Below are 22,799 nucleotides of genomic sequence, written 5' to 3' on the forward strand. Positions count from 1 at the left end.
AGTTCTCAGAGTGCATCTCGCCCTGAAGTTGCGGTGGACATGGTGATGCAGATGATGACAAGTGTGGATGCCGGTCCGGCGCGAAGGAGGGGGACCGTGATGGCCGGGCCTCTGTTGTTCCGAAGTACGATGTGTGATTGCGAGCGGGTGTGGGCGAGAAAGTGTTGCATGGGTGGGTGCGGCCTAGCTGCTGTCCCTGTGCTGGTTGCGGGTGTTGCCAGTTGGTTCTCTCACCGTTCTGACGGGCGCGACTTCCCGGGAAAACGGCGCTAAAAGGTCTCCACACCACCCTGTCGGCGCTGCGGGCGTCGATGCGATTGGTGGTTCTCAGCCCTACCGCTGCAGTGCGCCCTCCCTGCGAGTCGGTCAAGCCTGAGATTCCGATCCTGGGACGGACTCTCTCCCTGCCCCGCTCGCCAATGAGGTGCCCGCCTCCGGGCCTGCTCGTTCTTCCATCCCTGGCCTTTTCCTCCCAAAAAAGCTGCACGGAGTACTCCGTTCACCGTCAACCCGCCAGAAATACAAGTGCGAATGTGCGGTGCGAGCCACCCCCAGCGAGCGCCTCGGACATTGCCTGATGTCATCTCCGGACGAGCATTTCACCCTCCCCCCACGACCCAACCCGCAACATCAACCAGGAACAAATAATACGAACCCGCCCTTCCAAACGCGCGGTCCACCGGTTCTTCGGCATCCCCGAGGCCTCGAGGATCTGGTGTGCCTTGTCCAGAAACATGGAGTCGGCCTCTTTCTTTGCTTTTCTCTTTTCTTTTCTCTTTTCCTTTTCTTTCCTTTGTTCTTTTTTTTTTTTTTTTTTTTTTTTTTTTTTGGGACAAAACAATCATAAGGACCACTTCACCTTGGTTCATTTTCTCTTTTTTTAACAATTTGTGTTTTTTTCTGATGTGCGGCGTGCCCCATCCGAACCAGGAGGATCAAAGGCCAAGAAAGCCTGCGCCACAAACTCACGCACTCCAAACCTTTTAACTTGTTAATTACCTTATTTGGTAGTTCATGCATGAAGTGTTATCTGTATGCCTGTACTTTGTACAACCCATCTTATGCCCAACTGGCAAGGTGCTCAAAAAATTTTCAAGATCACTTCCTTGTTCCATTGATGGGCTCGCCTTTTTTTTTATTTTTTCTTTTTTTGGTTCCTTTTTCCTTTCCTTTCCTCCTCAATGGCTTTCTTCACAGAGAACTAGTTTTGTAAAATTGCTCCCCATGCTTCTCTAGGAGATGAAAAGAGGAGCTAAAGTTTACCATTAACTATGCACCCATAAAGCAGCTACATACATAAGTACAGAAAAAGGACGGAGTTGTCGTCTCATTGCTCAGTCAAGGCAGGATTGGTTCCAGGGAAGCCCCGGGCAGTGACTAATTTACTAGGTCCAACCACTGCGCTAAACTTATGTTCTCTGTCCAGCATAACCAACTAGTTTGTCACTAACAGATTTGTGGCTCACAATTTGGAATTCCTGTCCGATTACTCCGTACGGAGTATTCTGTACTCCATAAACAAAGTAGTATCGGCTGTTGGAGCAACACACCCACCCAACGTCAATCATCAACCAAAATATATACTCCATCCATCGCCCCCTATCCCGTATTCCTACTCTGTACACAAACTCAGATGCCCTGCCACCATATTCTTCTCACTGTATTAAAAGCCAGTTTTTTTAGGGAAATGTCTGAAAGCTTGTCATTTGACTTACAAGGCATCAGGTTAAAAAAGAAAGATATGTTATGAGATACATCACAAAATTATTTCTACTATGTAAAAATTTGGCAACACATCATCCAGAGTCGAGAGCGGTGCGGAGAGTGTGGGAGGGAATGAGAGCCCTTCCAGAAGGAGAAAAACTTTGGGTTAATTAGTAGCAAAACTGTGATCTATCAGGGAAACGATGCTTGGTGAGTTAAGTGTAAAGTATCTCAGGCTTAGGAAGGAGTGATTTGAGTTAAACAATCTTCAAAAATAGAGGACTGACAAAGAACCTATGGAACCATACATTGTATACGGAGGACAGAGATAACTTATTTACCCCATACTCCTAATTAATAATAACACATTACTCTGTAGTTATTAACTAGTTACAGGTTCTTTTGTTATCCAATGTGTCCTCTAAAGTCAACATGTGTCTGAGATAACACTATTTTATCCAATGTTGAAGTACGGAGTATGCAAGGCCCCTAATTATTTCCTCAACCATCGGAACTCCTCACAAATACCATTTCCGAGGCCTCGGCCAACCACCCAACCAACTATGTGGCCCCTTCAACGGGAATGGAACTCTAAGGAGCTGCTTGGTCTTCCAGAATGTCTTGTGTCACTTGTCACAGAGACCTTTCGTGCAGCAACGCAATCTGGGGACGTCCTCTTTTCAAGGACTGACTTGACCACGTTAAGGCTCTCTGGCATTCCCGTAAAGTCTCCTCCCCCCACCCCCGCCTTCCCTAGCGATTTAAAAGTAGGCGCATTCATTCTTACAATCATGCAGTTCCAGCTCAGATTCTGTCCGGCGTTGGCGAAAAAGTCACCTCCTCGACAATCCGTGAAAAGCGATGAAATCCCAACAAACACGGATCCGTTCGAAAACCCCCCTCGGGAACTTTTGGTCGCCGAGATACCACCATCCAGTCCGTCCCATATTCTTGTACTGAACAAGTTCCCTGTCATACCAAATCATTTTATCTTGGCGACGAAAGCGTTTAAGCCGCAGGCCCATCTACTGGAAAAGGATGATTTAGAAGTTGCTTTCTCGTGCCTGGCATCATGGGAAACATCCCAGACAGAAGATACCCCAAGACGATTATTTGCATTCTTCAATTCAGGAGAGCACAGCGGTGCAAGTCAACCTCACAGGCATATACAGTTTTTACCAATCGAAGATATGGTCCAGACCGATGACAGTCTTAACTGGATGCCGTTGATAGATCAGGTCATGCAAGGACCCCCATCGGGGGACTATAACCATCCCGTGATGCTGGATTTGCCATTTGTCTGCTACTGGCTACCTATCCCGTCAGAGCCTTCGGCAAATGAGTTGCACCGGATATATGTATCTTTGCATGCTAAGGCGATCTATGCTGTTAACGAGTTCATCAACTCTTCATCAGGAGCCACAGAGGAGGCAGCTCTCACAGCCTATGGACCAAGCGCTATTAGCTACAACCTGGCGATGACCACAACCGCCATGGCAATTTGTCCACGGCGGAGCGAACACGCGCGAATCCCTCTTGATCCTAAATTCACAACCAATATCCCTGATGAAGGCGTCATCAAGCTAAACGGAACCCTCTTGGCTGGGACATTGATGGTTAAATCAGAATCCGAATGGACAGCTCTCAGGGATGAACCTAGCCACCTTGAACAGATTCTCACAGCAATTGCGATCCCTCGAAACGCAACCGCGTTTTCTTAACCTCATGGGCTGAACGTCCCACATGGCCGCTTTTCTAAGCGCATACCCGTCGAATTCAGGCCTCGATTTCTTGAATACGGTCTAGAGATCACACTATCTAACAGGCTAGTAATTACTGAGATGCTATGCTCCTAGAATCTATGTCCTAGAATTTACCATACGCTTCGATGCTTGTTTTACATCGTTTTGAGTCGCCACGGACCCGGCTGATAGCTATTGCGAAGATTGCCCGCATACACTGTTGCTTTGCTGTCACTAGCGCTCCGGGTACTGCATATATGTACGAATATTTGTCTGTGGTTGAGTTGTTATTCATGACTCAGATGGAAACAGCTGGGAGAAGGTCGAATGCAAAGCAGATACCCTAGCTGATAGACCGGGGGAAGAGGACACTTAACGATTTAATACCCTAGACACGTTTTGCGATACAGTATAGTACTACTGGCTGTCGGAATGAGATACTTGGATCGGACCATTTTGACGAATTTCTGCCCATTTCTTTTTACAAGTGGCGTTTCCAAATTGATACGAGCCCCCATTCCTCCAAATGTATTCAGCAACTTGTTTCCAGGAGATTTTAGGGCCTTGCGCGTGGGTGACGGCTTCGAAAAGCAGGCGTAGCTATAATACGTATAGCTTCCTGTCAGATAACATCCTTCCAAAACTTTAGACAAGGAAGGTAAGCACCTACATCGTTTTCCTTCCATCCTGGTTTCCTGACTCGATGCTCCTTTCGTTTTGTTAACATTCGATAACGACCTCGTAGAGTCGATTCGGCCTCGGGAAATTGGCCAATTGCCTTGATTTCCTTATAAGACATCCCCGATTGTTTGCATTTGACTAAGAATGCATCTTTTGAGCTGCTCCGGTGAGAGGAGCCCTGTCCAATGGCCCATTTTTGGCTCTTACTTCGGGTTGTCATTCCCGGTCGGGGCGAGCTATCCGATATCTCTGGAGTGTCGTACAAAGGTGTCTCTTTCACTTCACCCGTGTTGTTCGATGCCATCAAGAAACCGCGAAGACTGCCAGCATAGTACGGACACGACTGATCCGGTTCTCGAAGCATCCATGGCTGGGCTGGATCGAGAAGTCCAAGTGACAGTAACGAAGAGCCGGGTTCAGAGCAACTCTCATTCTCCCATGTACGATCTCCAGGGGTGAGCGTTGTCAACGGGTCATGGTAGTATTGAAAGCCGGTTTTATCGTGATTCAGAGCTTGAAGCGTTGTCATCGTACCACCTCCACAGTTATTTAACACCTGTTGCTGGACTTGAGTATATTGATTAAGATAAGCCGCTGCTGTCAATCCCTCCTCGTACTCGGATAGTCCCAAATCCCCCGCAGAAGCAGTTTTCTCCCACAGGTTACATGTCGTCCCAACGACGGCATATTCTATCCGGTTTAGATTCGACAATATTCCCGGCTTTGTCTCTGGGATTCCCGAAACATATGTTCCGGAAGTGTTCGGGCTGAAACGTCCACTCTCCTGACGCTGAATTGGATCGTGCGTAATAGACTCGAGCGAGGGAGACATGCCTTGAATACATGTTACGAACGGCCCAGTGGAACCACCTAAATCATCTTCGGAAAACGTGCTCTCAACGCTCCTCGTGCATCGTGCAGGGCAGGGATCCAATAGCTGTGGCCATGTTGGATTCCGAATAGTCTCGCCCCTCCCGTCATGCTCGTCGCGACCCTTGGGTTCTCCTGGGATTAAGTTCCACCAATACGCCTCCCCAGGCCAGGTGGCTATGTATCGTGACGGGGATGGAACTTCTGCCGAGATGAGGTGAGGTCGGTTGGTCTCATGTTTATATGTGCCTTGTCGCATATTGAACGACATACTCTCTTGGGAATCCGAGTACTCGGGCTAGGTTTGGTAAACAAATAGTTCAATGCCGGCCTATAGAATCCAATCTAATCCACAATTGCTCGTTCGGCTACCCTTAACTTCCTTAGGAGCGGCTTACCGGGAACTTGATTCAACGAAATGGACCCCGACAAGATCCTGATTTCAAAGACGTTTGCTCGGATAGCCTAATATATGGCTTGATTTGCTCAGATTGTGACCTCAGCCTCACTTGGAAAAAGTATTTCCAAAATTTGCCGTAATAAAAATAGAGGTAAGTATAGATTGGCAATCCAACCCTTTGCGACAACTTGCCTCTATTGTCGGCACCCTCGTTGGGTACGTATCACCTCACATTTGAAATTTCTTACGCTTTATCTCTTCTATTTGCCGGCCGTCAATTCTAGTGAATGCTGCAATATATCTTTGAAACTCGTGATATCAGCGCGGTATTGGCCGGGGAGGGAAACAGAGGGAGAGAGAGAGTAAGTAAGCAATGGGGTGCTTTCTCTGCTGAGGATACTAACCATTACCTCTTGTACCTGGTTGAACTTATAAGTCCCCATTCCCAGGTTAAGGATTGCCGCTCTATATTGACATTCTAGACTAGTAAACCACCTATCCCCAGGAGGCTTGAAATACATATCTTCAGACTCCAGCACCACTTCTTTAAGTTCGAATCTAACTGCCGACTATCACACCTTTACAAAACCATATTTTCCCCACACAACAGGCTAGATGTTCAGCTTCTGGGGCATGAAAGTGGGCATATCTGGCCATCCGCATTACTGTCATAAGGGTACCTGCATGATGAGTTTGACAGGGTCTCAGGGCAGCTTTTATTCTGGTTATGACCTGATGTAGATCAATTGCTAAGGAGTAACAAGGAATGGCTTTGCCATGTGGCTCCAGGCTGGCCCTTTTCACTCTGCAGGTGCGAGCTATTTCTTGGGAGCATCATTTCAGAGCATCATATCTTCCGCTTTATGAATCAGCTCGTCTCTGAAATGCATTCAGCGAAGGCAAAGTGAATCAGTGAGAGCATGGAAGAGCAGGGATCCAAATGTGCAAGCTACCGCAGGTGAACTAATTTCAACATCTCAGGCAGACCAGGGGTAGTTTTCTAGCAATCAAGCCATGAGTCTTAGAGCTCCTCGTGAATATGTTCCGGAAAACTTCTCTGCATTTCTGCTGCAGTGACAGGAACTTTATACAAGGCCAAAATCTCTTCTTATTGGTCAACTAAACCGTGAGTTGATTCTGCGAGAAGTTGATCAGTATTTTCCTCGAGTCACTGCTGCAGCAGCTCATACATAAGCATATGAGAAACTGCAGCGTAGCAAACTGCTCCACCCATTCTCCATTATACGTGACTTTCGAGGAAAACGAATCATTCTATTTCGTCCCAGCCACGGAGTATTGGATATACTTCGTTACTTCACACGTTGCCTCGAAGGATTGGTCTACCAGAAATTATTCCCGTCTACCGGGGAGCAAACTTGCTTGCTCCTGGTTGGCATCAGTAACAACTTGGGGTTCGCCTCGCGGCCTTTTTTTAGTCCACAAGCTGAAACAGCACAAGAGCGGTGGCGTGGGCTACGCTCAACTAACAAGGCTGCCACAGTGTTAACGCATACGTACATATACGTCCAGTACATACACACAACGTAGGGGCGTACATACGAAGTACACTCCTACTCAGAGTCCACAAGGCTACACTGGGCGGCGAAGCTGGAACCTCCCAAGTCCCCGTGGCGGAAATTTGTAGGTCCAAAGACGTGTGACACCTACCTAGGAGTCCAAGATAGTTCCGGCACGGTGTCCTTACATTGGCTCTCTAGCCCGCGAGACCTTTTGGCAACTACATCTCTGGGCGTTAAGTAGGCAAAGGTCTATGGACTTTGATAGCTACCTAAACGTATGTATGCAGTCACTGCTATCTATTTTAGAACTTGAATCAAGATTAATCGACAAGCATGTACTCCGTAGGGCCCTAGATATCGACTTAACGAACGTGAGGGTCCCCAGAAATCGAGAAATCGGTTCAATGGACCCGTAGGTTTCCTGGATCCTAGATGAAATGGCATAGGCGGCAAAGTCACAACCCTGAAAAGAACACTTATAATTCCTCCGTCCATATCCTGACTTCCCTCATCTTGGCTACAACAGTACGGGGTATTAGTTGGTTAACTATACCCGCCGGAATATTCCAGGCGATATCAACATAATGCCAGATCCAACGGTCAACTTAATAGGAATTGTCTCCACTAAGAACCGTTTCAAGTCCCCTGTATCACGTGTAGCATGCTTCCCGCCTCGGCATTGCCAAGGTTCTTACATAACCATTTCCATGGGAATTGCGCAAGTAACTGCTCCGTACTCCGTAGGTATGTGCTCCGTAATTACATATCCGGAAGCTGGGCTTCATTTCGCAAAGGTGGCATCAGCAACTGGCATAAGAGCCGGGAGCTTACATCCTTTTGACAATTTTGAACAATACACTCATAGATACTCATCCCTGATCACAGACTAAGCATATGTGAGCTCTCGAAAATTGTGGCGGTCGTCATCGTCCGTCGTCATGATGAGAATGGTTGTATATGCTGGGGTGCGTATTGTTCTGCGCTCATCAGTCTTCTATGGCCGTCCATTTTGCTAAGGCTGTTGCATCAGGCTTCCCTTGCCCTTTCCATGTCTGTCATTTTAAAAGCATTGCATCAACGATCAAATTTTTATTCTGCTTGCGTCTATCTTTCGCAAAGCAATGCAAACCTCATGGTAAATACTCCCCGTGTACTGGTCTTGCACCGAGTGGAGGACGCGCTGATTGTTGATCCAATTTAGATTCTCACAAATGTATGCCTCCTGGTGGTTGGATTCTTTCTTTTTGGCCTTCAAAGGCTGCTTTATGGCCGTCTGAGACCCATTGAAACCGAGCAACTTTACGAAAAAGCCTGGTTCGCGGTTACGGAAACCTGTCTCGCCATGACGATCTTCCGGGGGGAACTGGGGGGCTGGTTCGTTGTGATGTTTGTCTGCCTCCTCATCGGAAAGGTGTGGGGATGGATTGGAGAGGGTCGTGTAGACATCCTCGAACAGCAGCCTCCGAGTAATCCCCGCCTTTTCCATACACGATTGGCCGTTTCTCTTCTCTTAGCAGTATTTTTTAACTCATTTATGCTCAAATATGCCGTTAAGACCGTTCTCAGACAAGCTAGGCCCGATATGATGGTGATGTTCGGGTTCGAATTTGCAGTGCTTACAATTCTATCGACTTCGACTACTGCTCGGTACGCGCTCTCCCTTGCCGAAATCTACATTGTTCGGCAACAAAAGCTGGCTAGACTGGCAGAGAGAAGGGCCGAGATACGTGCATCAAGGGAGGAGATCTTACGTACATGTCAGGATACTGGCTCAGAACCCCCGCGCGACTTGCCGAATGAGGACAGTATTGAAGAAATGGAGTTAGATGTGCCCGGATGGGAAGAGAAGGGCCGTTGTGTTTTTTATCTTGATCTTGCTACTGGTAAGTTGGATATATATTTTCTTACTTACTTGCGGCGAATGGTCACTAATCTTAAGCAAGACTTCTTGAAGCTAGTTGTTTACCTTTTCTTTTTTGCTATCCTCTTCACTTTCTATGGCCTGCCAATCCACATATTGAGGGATGTGGTGTTAACGATGAGATCTTTTGTAAAAAGAGTATTGGACTTCATCCGTTATCGGAATGCGACCAGAGATATGAACCACCGATACCCCGACGCGAATGCGGAGGAAATTGCCAGGGAAGACGTTTGCATTATATGCAGGGAAGAAATGCATCCTTGGCAGCCGTTTGACACTACGAACGTCCATGTTGGTCAGGGTCGGGCTGTTGGGAGAATGTCCGAACGGCTACGTCCAAAAAAGCTGCCCTGCGGACATCTCCTTCACTTTTCGTGTCTTCGAAGTTGGCTTGAGCGTCAGCAAAATTGCCCTACCTGTAGGCGTCCGGTAACCATGACTGGAAGGGCCCAGGGTGGTCCCGATGGAGAGGATGTGGTGGCAAGAGCAAACCAGCACATCGCCGGAAATGCACAGGCTCCTGCTGGAAGACCCAGAGCCTGGGTCCTTAACCTTGGTCCACTCCGTGTTGGGTTTGGCGCTGGGCGGGGAGACCAATTTCAGGATGGAGCTCAGCAGCTTAATGCCGGTCAACCTCTGGTTAACCAAGCAGCGAATCAGAATCAGAATCCGTTAGAGACACACCAACCGCCCACATCCTTCGGTTTCGGTTCCGGAAACCTCGCTCCAACCGAGTCGCTAAGCAGGGTGGAAACCACCAGTGCCAACATTCAGGACCAAATTCTGACCCTTGAACGTCAGATCAACCAGGAGATCAATTCTCTTTTGGCAACCTCGGACCAATTGCACGTAGTCCGATTACTTCAAAACGAGTTGATTCGTCTTCGGGCAATCAATTCAAATCGCCCATCATCTGGGATTTCAAATGTTCGTCACCCGATTATATCGAGTTCATCGAATACCAGCCAGCCTGCCTTCCAGCACCATTTTGTTTCAAATCCCACTCTGACACCTGGAGAACCTTCACTTCCTGAAGGTATTACGTTGCCGCCAGGATGGACTATACTGCCTTTACAAAACCCTCATCCACCGGCCCACCCTCTAAATTTGCGCTTTAATGGTTTATCCTTTCCTTCCCATCGCTCGTCTTTGGGACAGGCTCCTTTCTCTTCGCATTTATCTGCAGATTCATCCCAGAGTGTGTCGGCCGGAGGGCCTTCAAATCCCCCAGTAGCACCTCCGGCAACTCTGTCTGAGCAGGAGTCCCAACCAACTTCAGAACACCATTTTGTTCAAGCCAGTATGCGACCGAAATCAAAAGAACCTGGCAACCAGCCTACATCACCTTCACAAGACCTTTCCGAGATTACACCCAAAAAAATCGTGGATGGAACAGAATCATCGATTATGCAGCGTAATTCGTCCCAAGAGCCCCTTCAGGGACTATCCAACGGTGCCGAGCTGTCTTCACAGTCGTCCCCTGACCTCAGCGCTGTGAAAGGAAAATCTAGGGCTGCTACTGTAGAAGATTTTGAAGAATGAGCTTCTTTAAGTGTCCTCTGGGTTTTTTATTCTCCCCGTGTGCCTGTCAAATCCTTTTTGCCTTTTTTGGGTTTCTTTATAGGTATGGTGGTATTTATTACTTGTCGAAATATCTTTTGCTGTGTGATTTTCCATTTTCCATGACCTTGATTTCCATGGAACGAGCGCTAAAAGCTTCCATGGAATGACCGATTTTCCTGTATCTCGGACATATCATGAGTTTAGTGGCCTGTTCCCAAGCCATTTATTTCCCAAGCTTGACGACAGGTGTCCATATTTATACCCCAGAGGCACTGTGTCCGAAGGCTAGCACCTATTTGCGGATGGCCCTTGTTTTTTGTTTGGCCGATGCCTGCCTGCATTACATCCTTTCTAGTCGAATTGCCCCTACCCAAACACGGCGTCTCATACTTACCTAAACCCATCAAATCCGGACTATAGTGGCGTGACGGCGTGACATACCAAAGGGTAAGCGAAAGACTTGGGCTCTATATTCCACGCTTCACAGCTAAACGCAAAGAGATGACTCCCCCCGGTTTCAGTATTATCATGGGAGCCATTTTGAGCCTAGATGTTATTTTATCTAGGCTCTTCGGTGTCTGTACTTCAGATTTGGAGAAATGCTACACAAGATGGCCGGGATGTCCGTCCGTTTCTTTTTGCTTTTAGAGTGGGCTTTTTGTGGATATGAAAAATGGAGTGATAGACCGGACTAGAAATCACTCCGTAGAAGGGGCTTTTGATATCCTGAATTTCTGCGCGTTTTGGACTCCGTGGCTGTGGGCGTTTGGCTTTGTTGACTCGGCGAATTCAAAACCTTGAACGATGCCAAGGATCGTCAGTCGCCTTGGTCTCTGCAAATCATTCGCGGTTCCGCCAAAACAAGCATTCCTGCACCAGCGTTCGCAAGGCTTGGCTTGAGCTTCTCCACCCCCAAATATGCTTTCCTCTCCGCCCCAAATTGCCTTTCCTCATCTCCAGACTACGCTCCTAGGTGGGTGAATTGTGCCCCCCAAATAACTATCCACCTAGCTATGGACAATTCTCGAGTCCCAGTTTCGCCGCCGTAGAGTGGTCAGGCTTAACTTATTCCGAAGTCGCGTGCTTGCATCGTTTTGAACTCTCCGCTGCGAGCTATGGAGCTACCATTTAATCCATCCGTGGCGTTGAAGTGGATGCAACGCCTCAATAGGCTTCAAAAAGTGTCACCACTTCGTTTCTGTTTTCAGGGCGGTGTCTGCCACCGCCCAATAGAAGCCCCACATGAGGGATACGTCAATATGCGTTGCACAGTTCCTGGCCGAAAGCGCCGACCTCCGGTCGAAGATACTCTGGACAACCTGATTTGTGTTATCCAAAGACTTAACCCCTCCCCCGCATGGAATATAATAGTTACCCCACCCTAAGCTTCGTTTTGTTGTTCCCGGGGTAAGATATAAGGGTTGCCATTCAATCTTCGAAGCTAGCATGCGCGCTGGCTACCTTAGTGGCGTTCTCAATTGCTATAAATTGGGCACATCGCCTGGTCGTATGGATGCTTATTTATACTCCATACAGTTGCAGACTTTCGAAGCTTAAACGACAAGGAGGTTCTCGTCTTTGACTTACTATATCATGCCCTCCACACCAATGTCCACTGACAAGGACGATCTCAATGAGATCAACTTCGAGCCTATCAGAAGAACGCAAACCGCGGAGAGCGTAATCATTCCTCGAGATGTTTTTGAGAAGCTCTATTTGAATCCTCATCAGCAGCCACACGCGGATACGTTGCGTAAGACATTCGCCAATCCGACCCCCGTTGCCTTGATCGGGTTTTTGGTTGCCACTACACCAAACGCATGCGCTGCCATGGGTTGGAGTGGTGCGGGCAGAAACAGCGGTGCCATCTTGTAAGCCGTTACTCTCCGTTCAGCTAGTAGGAAATGGGAGTGCTAATTCGTCTGTTCCATGAAAGATCCGTGTTGATCTTCTTTGGTGGCTTCCTTCAGCTTCTCGGGGGGTTGGGTAATTGGATTCTTGGAAACACATTCTCCTCCACTTTATTTCTAACCTTTGGTAAGTAGAACTGACGGCGAATGGCAAAATCAGGCCTCAAGTTTAAGGTACTCACTCGCCCCTCCCTAGGCATGTTTTGGCTCGTCCAGGGCACGAATTTGATACCCTTTTTCGCTGTCGGTTCGACATATTCACCAACTGGCAATCCCTTAGAAGGCCAAAAGACCGCCAGCTTCAACGCGACAACGGGTACACTTGTCCCCTCTTCTAGCAGCGGATCAAACCGGGATCTGACTGGGACATTTTCTCTTAGGATTTTTCTTTGTTTTCCTTACCCTCCTGACGGTTTTCTTCCTTATTTGCTCCCTACGAACCAATATCTGCCTTTTTTTGGGTCTCCTTTTCCTCGTGGTCGCGTTCGCCTGTTTTGCAGGCACCTACTTTGAACTAGCTTTGAACCATATCGCTAATGCCGAGCGTTTACAGGTGGTAAGTACAGAGGCTTTCGGCAGTAAAATCTTCGCATTCTTGTGAATACCTGCTGAGAGTACCTCCTTTGTCCTTATTTTAGGTTGGAGGAGCATTCACGTTCGGACTATGTGTACTTGTATGGTATTTGCTCCTGGCGGAAATGCTCGAGACTGTCGACCTTCCTATTTCATTGCCTATTGGCGATTTAAGCTCTCGGATCCCTGTAAAGAGCCAGAGAGGGCAGCGCGTGCCAAAGGAAGAATGCTGAAGAAGCAGTAACATCTAGGCCCTAACTTGTCATGGTTCCTGGTGAATGGTAGTCAGTTAAGATTGACATATTATGAGGTAAAACCCTGTTTTTCTTTTACTTTTTTGGTTTGCAAAACACACCGGCTGTCCTTTGCTCCAGTTTACAACGGAGACAGGATTTCACACAGTGGACAGATACGAAGAGGCAGGTGTACCTTGGTATGGAAGTACCTTGCACATTATATATGGTACATACAGGCTGAAATAAACCCATGATTATAATTTACTCTCTGAGTTAGATACCGGATATTCATGATATCGATAAGTCATTTTTAAGGGCGAGAAGAGTCGAACTTACATGCAAGCTATCCCAGAATGCTGCACCAAGATCTCTGTATGCAGCCAAGCATTCCCTCCCATCAACTCCCAACTATAGCTAATTAAACATTCCCTCCACCTCCATCAACAATGATGCGGAGTTCCCCATCCATCCAATCCACCATGTGCGCTGCCATCAGTGCTGCCATCCACTCCTCGTCATTTCCTATAGGAACTAAACCATTTTTAAGCCACGCGTTTATACGAAAATTGACTGGCATTTGATGGGTCTGTAAATGTTGCTGCTGTTGGTAATATTGTCGGACGTTCTTCAAGAGCGCTGATAGACCAGCGCTGGGATCGCATGGAAGCTCGAGACGAGGCAATAGGCGTTTATCGTCGCCGTTTTGCACAATGCTTATGAAAAGTTTCACGGAAGTTAGTGACTTGCTTTCTTGTCTTGGAGGGCCCTGCGCGGAATGAGTAGCGGGTACGATCGGGGCTAAAGCCGACGGTTGCGGAACGAAAGGTTCGGAGCTAGGACGCTCTGCGAATGTGGCTGAAGATGTGAACTTCGGGTCGTGCGGATTGCCAGCGCGATTGATGAGGCTTTCCTTGATTATATGCGACACATCTCGAGTTATCCCAGACGCACTGAAAATTTACCATGGACGTCAGCGCCATGTCTCTCAGCGAAAGATCATCAACACACGTGAGGGCCAAGACTTACAAGTATGTTCGCGCCGCAAGACCATCGCCTTGACCTGCGATTCTCCAATTTGCATGCGAGACACTGTCCGAAGACACAATGTGATTAACCATGCAATCTTGACAGGGCTGGTCACATTCTGCACCGTTCCCATGGTGGTCAATCTGGTAATGACAATCAACAGCAGCCACGAGACCCAACCAGTCTTGCTGAGGAAGACCAGATATAGCACCGAGATTATCTAACCGATAGCCTTCGTTGTATGAGTCGTAGGACTGTGTGATTGACTCCCAGTCGGATGGATAGCCGCCGGAGAGTAGATCAAGCATTCCAATTCCAGTTTCGCCTAGCTGTTGAAAGTGAGTTTCGTGTGTGGGAGCCGATGTGTTGGGTATACCAGTCTCCATTTGTTTTCGTTTCTTTTCCTCCGAATTACCGCCTTTCCTAGTCTCAATAGCATATTGGCGTTGGCGCTCATTCGTGACCATACGTCGGAGAAGAGGCATCATTAGGGATATTATTTTTTGGTCGTCTCTCGGCCAGATCATTTGCCTTGGGCCCATTCCTTCATTGACGACATTCTCCCCAAAAAAGCGGGGGCCATTCCCTTCCTTGTCCAAAAATTCGCTGACACAGTTCCAAAGTCTCAGCCTGACCATTTCTGTATCACCCTTTCCGCGTTGGCCAACACAATCACGTCTCTCAGGATGATTCACATCGAGCATGTAGGCCTTGGCAGCAGCTTGCAGGTGGAGAAAATTTTCAGGCGACAGCTCCAATGATGCAAAAAGCTTTGACATTGGAGGACGTGTATACTTTTTACTTGTCGCCGAAGGTTGTCGAAAAAGTGCGACGGCCGAATGAACACCAGCTGCTCGCGCATTAGAGATAGCTTGCTGGGGAGGAAGATCTCTGATATTCAATCCATCCGCGCTCGTGTGCCCATGTTGCCCAGGCTCTGCACCATTGGCTCCAAGCGACGGGTTTCCTGTTATCGTGGGATCCACGTTCGCATTATCTCGTTTGCGCTTACGGCCAGAGGGGTTTCCTTCGGTTGGAGGGCCGGAATCGGTAGCAGGGGCTATCTGTCTTCCGCCATTGGCAGATGCTTGCCCACTGGGGCCGGGAAGGATGAAATGAGAACTCGGCGCATTCCCTGGGTTTGTAAACCCATCTTCTAGCTGCATACCAACCGTGTAGCCATCAAGCTGGGACTGTATTGCACGAGCTTCTCCAGACATTGTGGTGTCGCCGTCCTCAGGTTGAGCCCATCCTACATTTTGCCCAGCGGCAGCAGTTGCGGCCTCAACTAATCCCGCCAAATGGTTCTCAGTTGTATATACAGCCGAGCCGGCAGCTGTAGCTAAGCTATGAGTTGTATTGCCGGGTTCCGGTGGGTTCCCGGTGAGTTGACTTTGATGGGGTGGACGGCGACCGGTGATATTGCGTGTGTGCGACTGGGTCGTGGATGTCATCGGGCTGGTTATGGAAAACTGCACTTAGCCACACGCAATCGTCAAGTATTTCATCCCAATGCGCTTATCGTAATAGAGCCGTTCTGTGAGAGGAACAATACTATAGGATCATTAGCACGCTTGGTGGCATTTTTGCAGGAGGGCTTTGGAGGAAGGCGGCGGTAAGATAACATACCAATAGTCCGCAGGTTGCCGATACAGCACTCGAGTTTCTCAATTGCGATGCAGTGAGGATCCTGAACGGCTTTTCCGGTTTACTTCAGCTCTTCGGCTTGCTTGTCCGCTGGAGAATTGCTGTTTGTCAAGTTTGCTGTGTTTGATTTGAGATGTCAGCTTGTGGATGTTTGAGTTGAATCTTGTTTGCCAAACCTCTTTCGGCTTAGTAGCTAACTGAAGCCGGCCCGTGATCTGCGCTCCACGTGACCGGAGCCTAGGTCCACGTAATTAGGTAATGTAGCTAAGTCATCACCGGAGCGGACCGATCAGACCACCAAACGTCCAAAGACTAGTTAATATTTATGGAGTAACGGAGTACAGAGTACTCTGTATTTGTAAGTTATCCTCTCATGTGCTCTTATATTTAACTTTAATCTTCCAACATATCTCATTGTAGAGATTACAAAAGTTACAATATATTTTCAGTAATATAGCTAACCTTACTACATATTTGTACGGAGTATGTGAAAATTATTAGCGATCAAGCTCAAACCTCATCTATGACCATAAAAAGATGCATATAATTTAGCCTCATAATCAAAAATCATAATAACACCTGGGTTGGTCTGCTCCCTGAATGGATTAATTATGTTATCCGCTCAGTCTTTAGTTCATCAAGCCAAGAACAAGACAGTTGCGTAGGAGGATTCCTCTAGGATGAATATGAATATACGTAGTCTGGTCTTTGGCAAATCTATGTACTTCGTGCCCGATAGGCCTCTTTTAACATTCTAACTCATATCTTTAAATCTTGAGCTTCTCCAAATCTTTGATCTGCTCCTCAAGCCGTGCTGCCTCGCTCTGAGCGTCCCTGAGTTTTTTCTCTTCCATTTCTCTCGCCTGGGGTTTGGCCTTCTCTTGCCAGGCAGGAGATTCCATGATGGCAATTTGTTTGTTGATGGTTTCGAGGGCCTTTGCTAAATTGGCTTTCGCTTTCTCTTCTTGCTCCAGTCGCACCTCATCCGACACTTCCAGGTACACAGCCGCATTAGCTCCAACAGTAGAAACAACACACCCAGGGGGGGGAATAGTATTGTCAGGGCCCAAAACGCTAATTTCTCCAATGTATTTTCCGCTTAAAGATTTGATACTCGAAACCTCATCTCTGATGGTCTTGTGGCTTGACGCATTATAAGTTTGAATCTTAATATCGCCTTTTGTTTTGATTTCGTATTCAGATAAAATGCTGCGGATAGCTTTTGAAGTAGCAAGAACTAAATCATACGCAGCTTCTGCGTTAGGGTCATCAAAGCTGGAATTGTACTCCGGGTAAGCTGCATTCATGATAGAAATGGTTTTGTCATCAGGACGGCGAGGCAGTCGTTGCCACAATTCCTCAGAAATGAATGGCATAATCGGATGAATTAGGGTAAGTGCGCCTTCTAAAGCGGTGTAGAGCGTTTGTTTTGCAGACTGTTGAATGTCGGTGGGAGCGTCTTGCTGAAGAAGAGATTTTGAGTTTTCGATAAAGACGTCACAGAGCTGACTGTACCAGTATTGATATAGAACGGATGCAGCATCTGAGAACTCACGTTGATCTAGCTTCTCGTTCGCAATTCTGGCTGCAGTACTGAATTTGTGAAGAATCCACCGTTCAGCAAGGGATTCAGCACCGGTTTTTGAAGCAGAGGCCAGGGGCTGGAAATCACTTCCCAGTTTACCGAGCACATATCTGGTAGCCTGGTAAATTTTGTTGCAGAATCTTCTATAACCGTGGATCACCTGAATATCAAAATTGATATCACCTCCTAAAGATAAAGATTAGAACGATGGTCTCCTCCCGGTTTAGAAACATTACCTACCACCAGTGGTATAGGACACCAAAGAGAATCGTAACGCATCCGCACCACACTCTGGAATTCCTTTTGGAAATGCTTTCTTCTGGTACTTCGTCGCGGTTGCAACTTCTTTCTGTGCAAGATTTCCCTCCAGCAATTTCTCATGCAAAGCGTCCAGAGAAATACCCCGCATAACATCAAGAGGATCAACCACATTACCCAACGACTTTGACATTTTTCTTCCCTCAGAGTCTCTAATCAATGAATGGCAATATACCTCGCGAAATGGGACTTGGCCAGTCATCTTTATGCCGAGCATGATCATGCGAGCAACCCAGAAAAACAAAATATCCCACCCAGTTTCCAAGACAGAAGTCGGGTAGAGGTTTTCAAAGTCATGAGTCTTCTTAGGCCAGCCAAGGGTAGAAAACGGCCATAGGCCCGAAGAGAACCAGGTGTCCAACACATCAGGATCACGCATAAGGGTAAAGTTCTTTCCAGGAAACTTCGCCCTTGCCTTTTCAGTCGCTTCTTCTTCTGTCCGACCAGTCACCCACAGATTTCCGTCACTATTGTCGCCTTTCTCGCCCTCAAACTGGATGAAATAAGCTGGAGCTTGATGACCCCACCATAGCTGCCGCGAGAGACACCAATCTGTGATGTTATTCATCCACCGGAAATAACTCTTTTCTGCGCTTTCAGGACGAATAACAATGTCCCCATTTTCCACAGCTTTGATGGCGGGTTCACAGAGTTCTTTCATCTTCATCCACCACTGTGGTTTCAAGATCGGCTCAATTACATCATTTGATTTGGCACAAACAGGAACTTTCATAGGGTTATTTTCCCATTTGACATATAACCCTTTCTCCTTCAGAGCCTCGATGACCTTATAGCGCGCATCAAAACGCCTGACACCCGCGAATGGACCGGCATTGACGTTGAAGGTTCCATCATCACTCATAATTGAGATAAATTCTAAGTTGTGTTCTGTGCCTCGGGTAAAGTCGTTAAAGTCATGAGCAGGTGTGATTTTAACAGCTCCAGTACCAAATTCCGGATCAACTTTATCATCTGGAACAATTGGGAGCAAGCGATCCACGAATGGGTGTTTGGCATACTTGCCAATATATTTCTGATAGCGTTTGTCATCCGGATGAACAGCAATACCTGTATCACCAAGCATTGTCTCTGGTCTGGTCGTCGCAACCTGGATCTTCTCATCGGTGCCGTCAATCTCATAGAGGAAATGAGTCAACACGCCAAACTCGATCTTTTTGTCATAACCAGGAACATCAAGCAGCGTTCTCCCTTCCAGTTCCTTGTTCTCGACCTCAAGGTTAGAAAGAGAAGTATTAAGAGCAACACACCAGTTTACAAGCCTGTTGGCTCGATAGATGGTGCCCTCTTCATGAAGCTTCACAAAGGTCTCCATTACTGCAGCAGTGAGATTTTTATCCATTGTAAATGCTTCTTTTGTCCAATCAAATGAGCCTCCCATATTTTTCATGGAAGTCGTGATGCTCTTATGATACTTGTGTGTCCAGTCCCAGATCATATTTGTCAAAACAGGTCTCCCAACATCATGGCGGGTCTTCCTCTCGTTCTTCCATAGGATCTTCTCCACAACACTTTGTGTGGAAATTCCGGCATGGTCATACCCTGGAAGCCACAGAACAGTTTTCCCCTTCATACGTTGCCACCGAATCATGGTATCTTGAAGTGAGTTGGTTAATGCATGGCCCATATGCAGTGCTCCTGTAACATTAGGCGGGGGGAAGGTCATCACGAATGACCCTTGTGGTTTAACTTTCCCATCTGGGCCAAATTCAGGCTTGAAAAGCCCATTTTTCTCCCACCATTCATATCTTCCGGACTCGATCTTTAGAGGGTCGTATGCATCGGCTGTCTTCTCCTTCTCAACCTTTGTCTTTTTCTCGACAGGTTTGGACGTCCCAGCTTTTTTTGCGTTCTTCTCCGCAAATTTCTTCAATTTCTCTGCCTTCTTGCGCTCTCTCTCGACTAAACCAGAAACGATTAGACAGGTCATTTGATGGAAAGTTCAGTACAATGGAGTCACGGCCGGGCTTGCAAGCAGGCACAAAAATCCCCATGAAGTGGTTGCCGCACAACATACGCTCTTTCTCTGTCTTGGGCTTAGGCTGCGATTCTGCGCCATTGTCAGCGCAATCCGGGTTGTCGCTTTTCCCCTCGCAGTTCGCTGGAATATTTGCGCTTGAAGCTAAGGTTCCAAAATTAGCCCTTCTCAAAGACTTTTAGAAGGCTATATATCACATTCTAACACTAACCTGACGCCTGGGGGGGTGGAACAGAAGCCATGGTGATAAATCGAAGCTGTGGAGCAAATCTCCAACGCGCTGCGCGCGTAAATTGTCGTCTGATCAGTATCTTGACCCGATTTTACTCAAACAGAAACAAAGGATAGGGTTCGCACATAAAAGTCCTGATAGGGAAACAATCAGTGAGGTCGGGAGAGTTTGGAGAGACTTACACTCACAATTTGTTCAGCTCGACACGGGAACTTCTGAAGGCTAAAGTAGTATTAAGTGGGGGCTTAATCCTGGAAAAGTAGCGCAAATCAGTGAGTCACGTCACGTGCCATCCCTCAACAGCCTGTTGGAGGAATCAGGCTTGTTAAAAAAAAATATCTGGCCCTGTCTGTTCATAAAAGAGTGGAAATTGTGGGAATGCGTGCAATGCCTATAATATGGATGGTGCTGGAGACTATGGACAGCTATCATTCGGGCTCATGCAATAAGCAAGCTGTTTTATCTTAATATAAATCTATTACAGCTCGACAAGGAAGGGCTAAAGAACACTCAAGATGACAATTGCTTTAATAAAGTTGGAGCGCATGGCAAGTACGCCAGGCCGCAAAGGCTCTTTCTGACACTGTCAAGTATTTAAATACCTACTATGTTGCGGAGCTTTGTATGCATCTAGGCATGGACCTATTGGCAGTATCCACAAACAACCGAAGAGCGCTCGGACATCATCTCTGATGACAGTGAACCAAGCTGAACAGTGATTCCAATTCCAAAATGGGGGAATGTGTCAAATCCATTGCTAAGAGAGCAGCCCCACTGCAAGGTTTGAATGGACGGACCACTCAGAACTTAATGAGAGGAAAGAGTAGTAACTGAATTCAAGAATGCAATGGAGTGCCTGAATTCTGCGTGAGTTGGGCCGCAGCTGCACGCACAGGCGCAAAGTAGGGGTGAGACATAGCCTCTTGGGCTGTAAGCCGGTCCTGGGCGGAATGTCAGCTGGTGAAATACTAGGAATGAAAGATGAAGGGGGAGGCTAACCGCATGATCATATCTTAATAATTTGTCGAGGAAATCGATAGCTTCATTACTGACGAATCTTTGGTTTTCTTGATTCACAAAGGATTGCCAAGGCTTTCTCGGGTAGCGTGAAAGGATTTCATCGTACTGAGGATCCAATTCTATGTCGTATTTGTCCAAGTATTCAAAAAGCCCATCAGTTCCCAGGACTTTGGCGATCTTTACAAGCTGGTCTGCATTGCTACTCCCATGGAAAAAGGGCTCTTTCCTGAAAATCATTGATGCGAACATGGCACCAAGTGACCACATATCAAGGGAATAGTCATATTCTTGGAAGTCAACTAGCAGCTCTGGACCCTTGAAGTACCTGGACGCTACCCGAACGTTGTACTCAGTACCTTGATGGTAGAACTCAGCAAGGCCCCAGTCGATCAACCGAAGCTGTACCATTTAGCATGTTAATACTATCATGCTAAATATCTTGTGAGAAGTTTTGGAACTCACCTTTCTCCGCTCATGATCTATCATAACGTTGTGCGGCTTAACATCTCGGTGCATGATGCCTTTGCTATGGCAAAAATCCAAAGCTTTCAACAATTCGAAGATGTAATACCGCACGTCATAATCGACGAAACGAGGATATAGCGTTCGAAAGTCGGTATTATTGACATACTCGAAAACCAAGCTAGGGGTTTTGCTTTGGCTATCGCGGACAACATCCAATAAAGCGACAACGTTGGGGCCTCCAGCTAGATTCTGCAGGATTTTGATCTCCCGCTTGATCTTCTTCTTTTTGACTGGCTTTAGCACCTTAATGACGCATTTTTGGTAGTTTACGACGTTTATTCCCTCGAACACTTCTGAGTACTTCCCGCGCCCTGGTAGATGTTTCTGGTCAGCCCATGCGAAAAGAGGGGTTAAGGTACAATGAAGCAAAAGGTGACATCTCATGATTGCGGGGTGATACCAATTTTGCGAACAACTTCATAATTCTCCAACACTCCCCAGGATATATTGACACTATCGTAATCCCAATATGACTTGGGCATGTGTTGATTCACATCCGCATATACACGCGCCATGGCGACCTCTTGAGTTCGCACTGAACGTCAGAAGGACGGTGCGGACTCAGGTAGAATTTGGTGGGATATTAAGGAAGGAGGAGGAAAGGAGTCACAAGGTATTGAAGATCAAGGGGAGTAAAGGGAAGGTTTAACTAGGTCATGGAATGCCCAGATAGGTGATGGAGCTCCACGAGGCTTTTGGCCTCAGAAGCAGTCCGTAATCAATATGGCGAAGATTGAATTCCTCCCAAGCCAAGTCACTCGACCAAGCCGCAAGCGACACAGCAGGAGCGGTGCCACAGATTATATAATCAGAGGATAGGGGCGGGCTCTAAGCCCTACTCCGTATTTATTGCTACGTACGGAGTACTCCGTACAGATTACTCTTTGGGCGTTAATCCTGAAGTCGTTCACTACCAAGCTCTGCCACTTGGGCGGTTACAGAGAATTGAAGGACAAAATACTCCGCACAGTGCACGGAGTAAAGGATTACTCATTGCTCCGTAGTCCATAGTTTTTAGGGAGTACGGAGGACAAAACCCCCAGTTGAGCCTTGCATTCTAACTGGTCACATGATCATCGACCTTCAGCGCGGGTTGCCCGCACCTAGTCAGCTAACTAGCTAGCTAGTAGGGAGCCTTATCTTATCGCGCCAACCCGCCAAGAGTCCAGAGATTTTCGAGGTAACATGCCAACAGAGTGTGTTGCTTCATCAGCTGCGGAGTACCCATATACATGATTACCATTCCCGTCGAACCAGCCTATTATTACGGAGTATATCCAACGCAATGTCCTGAAGAGGGAATTATTGGTTCAATTCCGATCTTGAGTCT

General features: G+C 47.2%; 7 protein-coding genes across 8 annotated transcripts; 3 read left to right on the forward strand and 4 right to left on the reverse strand.

Annotated features, from left to right (window-relative positions):
* Positions 1-2,177: 2,177 nt before the first annotated feature.
* On the forward strand, positions 2,178-3,425 carry APA2 (bifunctional AP-4-A phosphorylase/ADP sulfurylase; the record flags this gene model as incomplete). The annotated part of the gene is made up of 2 exons (XM_003070679.2): positions 2,178-2,426; positions 2,502-3,425. Exons 1-2 carry the CDS (start codon positions 2,268-2,270, stop codon positions 3,423-3,425), a joined length of 1,083 nt encoding a protein of 360 aa, XP_003070725.2. The 5' UTR covers positions 2,178-2,267.
* Positions 3,426-3,615: 190 nt separating this feature from the next.
* On the reverse strand, positions 3,616-6,083 carry D8B26_001153 (uncharacterized protein; the record flags this gene model as incomplete). The annotated part of the gene is made up of 4 exons (XM_003070678.2): positions 3,616-4,046; positions 4,117-5,295; positions 5,396-5,401; positions 6,078-6,083. The coding sequence occupies 4 exons, from the start codon at positions 6,081-6,083 to the stop codon at positions 3,864-3,866; spliced, it is 1,374 nt and encodes a 457-aa protein (XP_003070724.2). The 3' UTR covers positions 3,616-3,863.
* Positions 6,084-7,728: 1,645 nt separating this feature from the next.
* Positions 7,729-11,207, forward strand: HRD1_1 (E3 ubiquitin-protein ligase hrd1). Of its 2 annotated transcripts, XM_003070677.2 has the most exons (4): positions 7,729-7,882; positions 7,948-8,052; positions 8,119-8,800; positions 8,861-11,207. In XM_003070677.2, the coding sequence occupies exons 1-4, from the start codon at positions 7,856-7,858 to the stop codon at positions 10,378-10,380; spliced, it is 2,334 nt and encodes a 777-aa protein (XP_003070723.1). In that variant the 5' UTR covers positions 7,729-7,855; the 3' UTR covers positions 10,381-11,207. The 2 variants fall into 2 exon arrangements, with proteins under 2 accessions (XP_003070723.1, XP_065979528.1); XM_066123454.1 differs by having other exon boundaries at positions 7,729-8,052.
* A 787-nt stretch (positions 11,208-11,994) lies between these two features.
* D8B26_001155 (uncharacterized protein) lies at positions 11,995-13,117 on the forward strand (the record flags this gene model as incomplete). The annotated part of the gene is made up of 5 exons (XM_003070676.2): positions 11,995-12,272; positions 12,338-12,438; positions 12,508-12,627; positions 12,692-12,867; positions 12,950-13,117. 5 exons carry the CDS (start codon positions 11,995-11,997, stop codon positions 13,115-13,117), a joined length of 843 nt encoding a protein of 280 aa, XP_003070722.2.
* Positions 12,949-15,862, reverse strand: D8B26_001156 (uncharacterized protein). Its single transcript, XM_003070675.2, has 3 exons — positions 15,776-15,862; positions 14,147-15,700; positions 12,949-14,070 (listed from the first exon to the last, which is right to left on the reverse strand). The coding sequence occupies exons 2-3, from the start codon at positions 15,598-15,600 to the stop codon at positions 13,539-13,541; spliced, it is 1,986 nt and encodes a 661-aa protein (XP_003070721.2). The 5' UTR covers positions 15,601-15,700; positions 15,776-15,862; the 3' UTR covers positions 12,949-13,538.
* A 598-nt stretch (positions 15,863-16,460) lies between these two features.
* On the reverse strand, positions 16,461-20,048 carry VAS1 (valine--tRNA ligase). The gene is made up of 4 exons (XM_003070674.2): positions 19,904-20,048; positions 19,732-19,836; positions 17,619-19,616; positions 16,461-17,564 (listed from the first exon to the last, which is right to left on the reverse strand). Exons 1-4 carry the CDS (start codon positions 19,932-19,934, stop codon positions 16,561-16,563), a joined length of 3,138 nt encoding a protein of 1,045 aa, XP_003070720.2. The 5' UTR covers positions 19,935-20,048; the 3' UTR covers positions 16,461-16,560.
* Positions 20,049-20,298: 250 nt separating this feature from the next.
* CKA1 (Casein kinase II subunit alpha) lies at positions 20,299-22,184 on the reverse strand. Its single transcript, XM_003070673.2, has 4 exons — positions 21,870-22,184; positions 21,407-21,780; positions 20,924-21,343; positions 20,299-20,865 (listed from the first exon to the last, which is right to left on the reverse strand). Exons 1-4 carry the CDS (start codon positions 21,982-21,984, stop codon positions 20,761-20,763), a joined length of 1,014 nt encoding a protein of 337 aa, XP_003070719.1. The 5' UTR covers positions 21,985-22,184; the 3' UTR covers positions 20,299-20,760.
* Positions 22,185-22,799: the final 615 nt, after the last annotated feature.

This window comes from Coccidioides posadasii, chromosome 1 (assembly GCF_018416015.2).
Source record: "Coccidioides posadasii str. Silveira chromosome 1, complete sequence".
NCBI classification, from domain to species: Eukaryota; Fungi; Ascomycota; class Eurotiomycetes; order Onygenales; family Onygenaceae; genus Coccidioides; species Coccidioides posadasii.

Bases quoted from the DNA above. Each gene is read 5' to 3' on its own strand.
- VAS1 (XM_003070674.2), bottom strand. From the start codon at position 19,934: ATGGCTTCTGTTCCACCCCCCCAGGCGTCAG. The intron at 19,837-19,903 runs GTTAGTGTTAGA...TTGGAACCTTAG, and splicing joins TCCACCCCCCCAGGCGTCAG to CTTCAAGCGCAAATATTCCA. The intron at 19,617-19,731 runs GTATGTTGTGCG...TTTCTGGTTTAG, and splicing joins GCCCAAGACAGAGAAAGAGC to TCGAGAGAGAGCGCAAGAAG.
- CKA1 (XM_003070673.2), bottom strand. From the start codon at position 21,984: ATGGCGCGTGTATATGCGGATGTGAATCAACACATGCCCAAGTCATAT. The intron at 21,344-21,406 runs GTGAGTTCCAAA...TAAATGGTACAG, and splicing joins TAGATCATGAGCGGAGAAAG to CTTCGGTTGATCGACTGGGG. The intron at 20,866-20,923 runs GTTAGCCTCCCC...CATTCCGCCCAG, and splicing joins TATTAAGATATGATCATGCG to GACCGGCTTACAGCCCAAGA.
- HRD1_1 (XM_003070677.2), top strand. From the start codon at position 7,856: ATGATGAGAATGGTTGTATATGCTGGG. The intron at 7,883-7,947 runs GTGCGTATTGTT...CTGTTGCATCAG, and splicing joins GAATGGTTGTATATGCTGGG to GCTTCCCTTGCCCTTTCCAT. The intron at 8,801-8,860 runs GTAAGTTGGATA...ATCTTAAGCAAG, and splicing joins TTATCTTGATCTTGCTACTG to ACTTCTTGAAGCTAGTTGTT.
- D8B26_001156 (XM_003070675.2), bottom strand. From the start codon at position 15,600: ATGACATCCACGACCCAGTCGCACACACGCAATATCACCGGTCGCCGT. The intron at 14,071-14,146 runs GTAAGTCTTGGC...GTAAATTTTCAG, and splicing joins CTTGCGGCGCGAACATACTT to TGCGTCTGGGATAACTCGAG.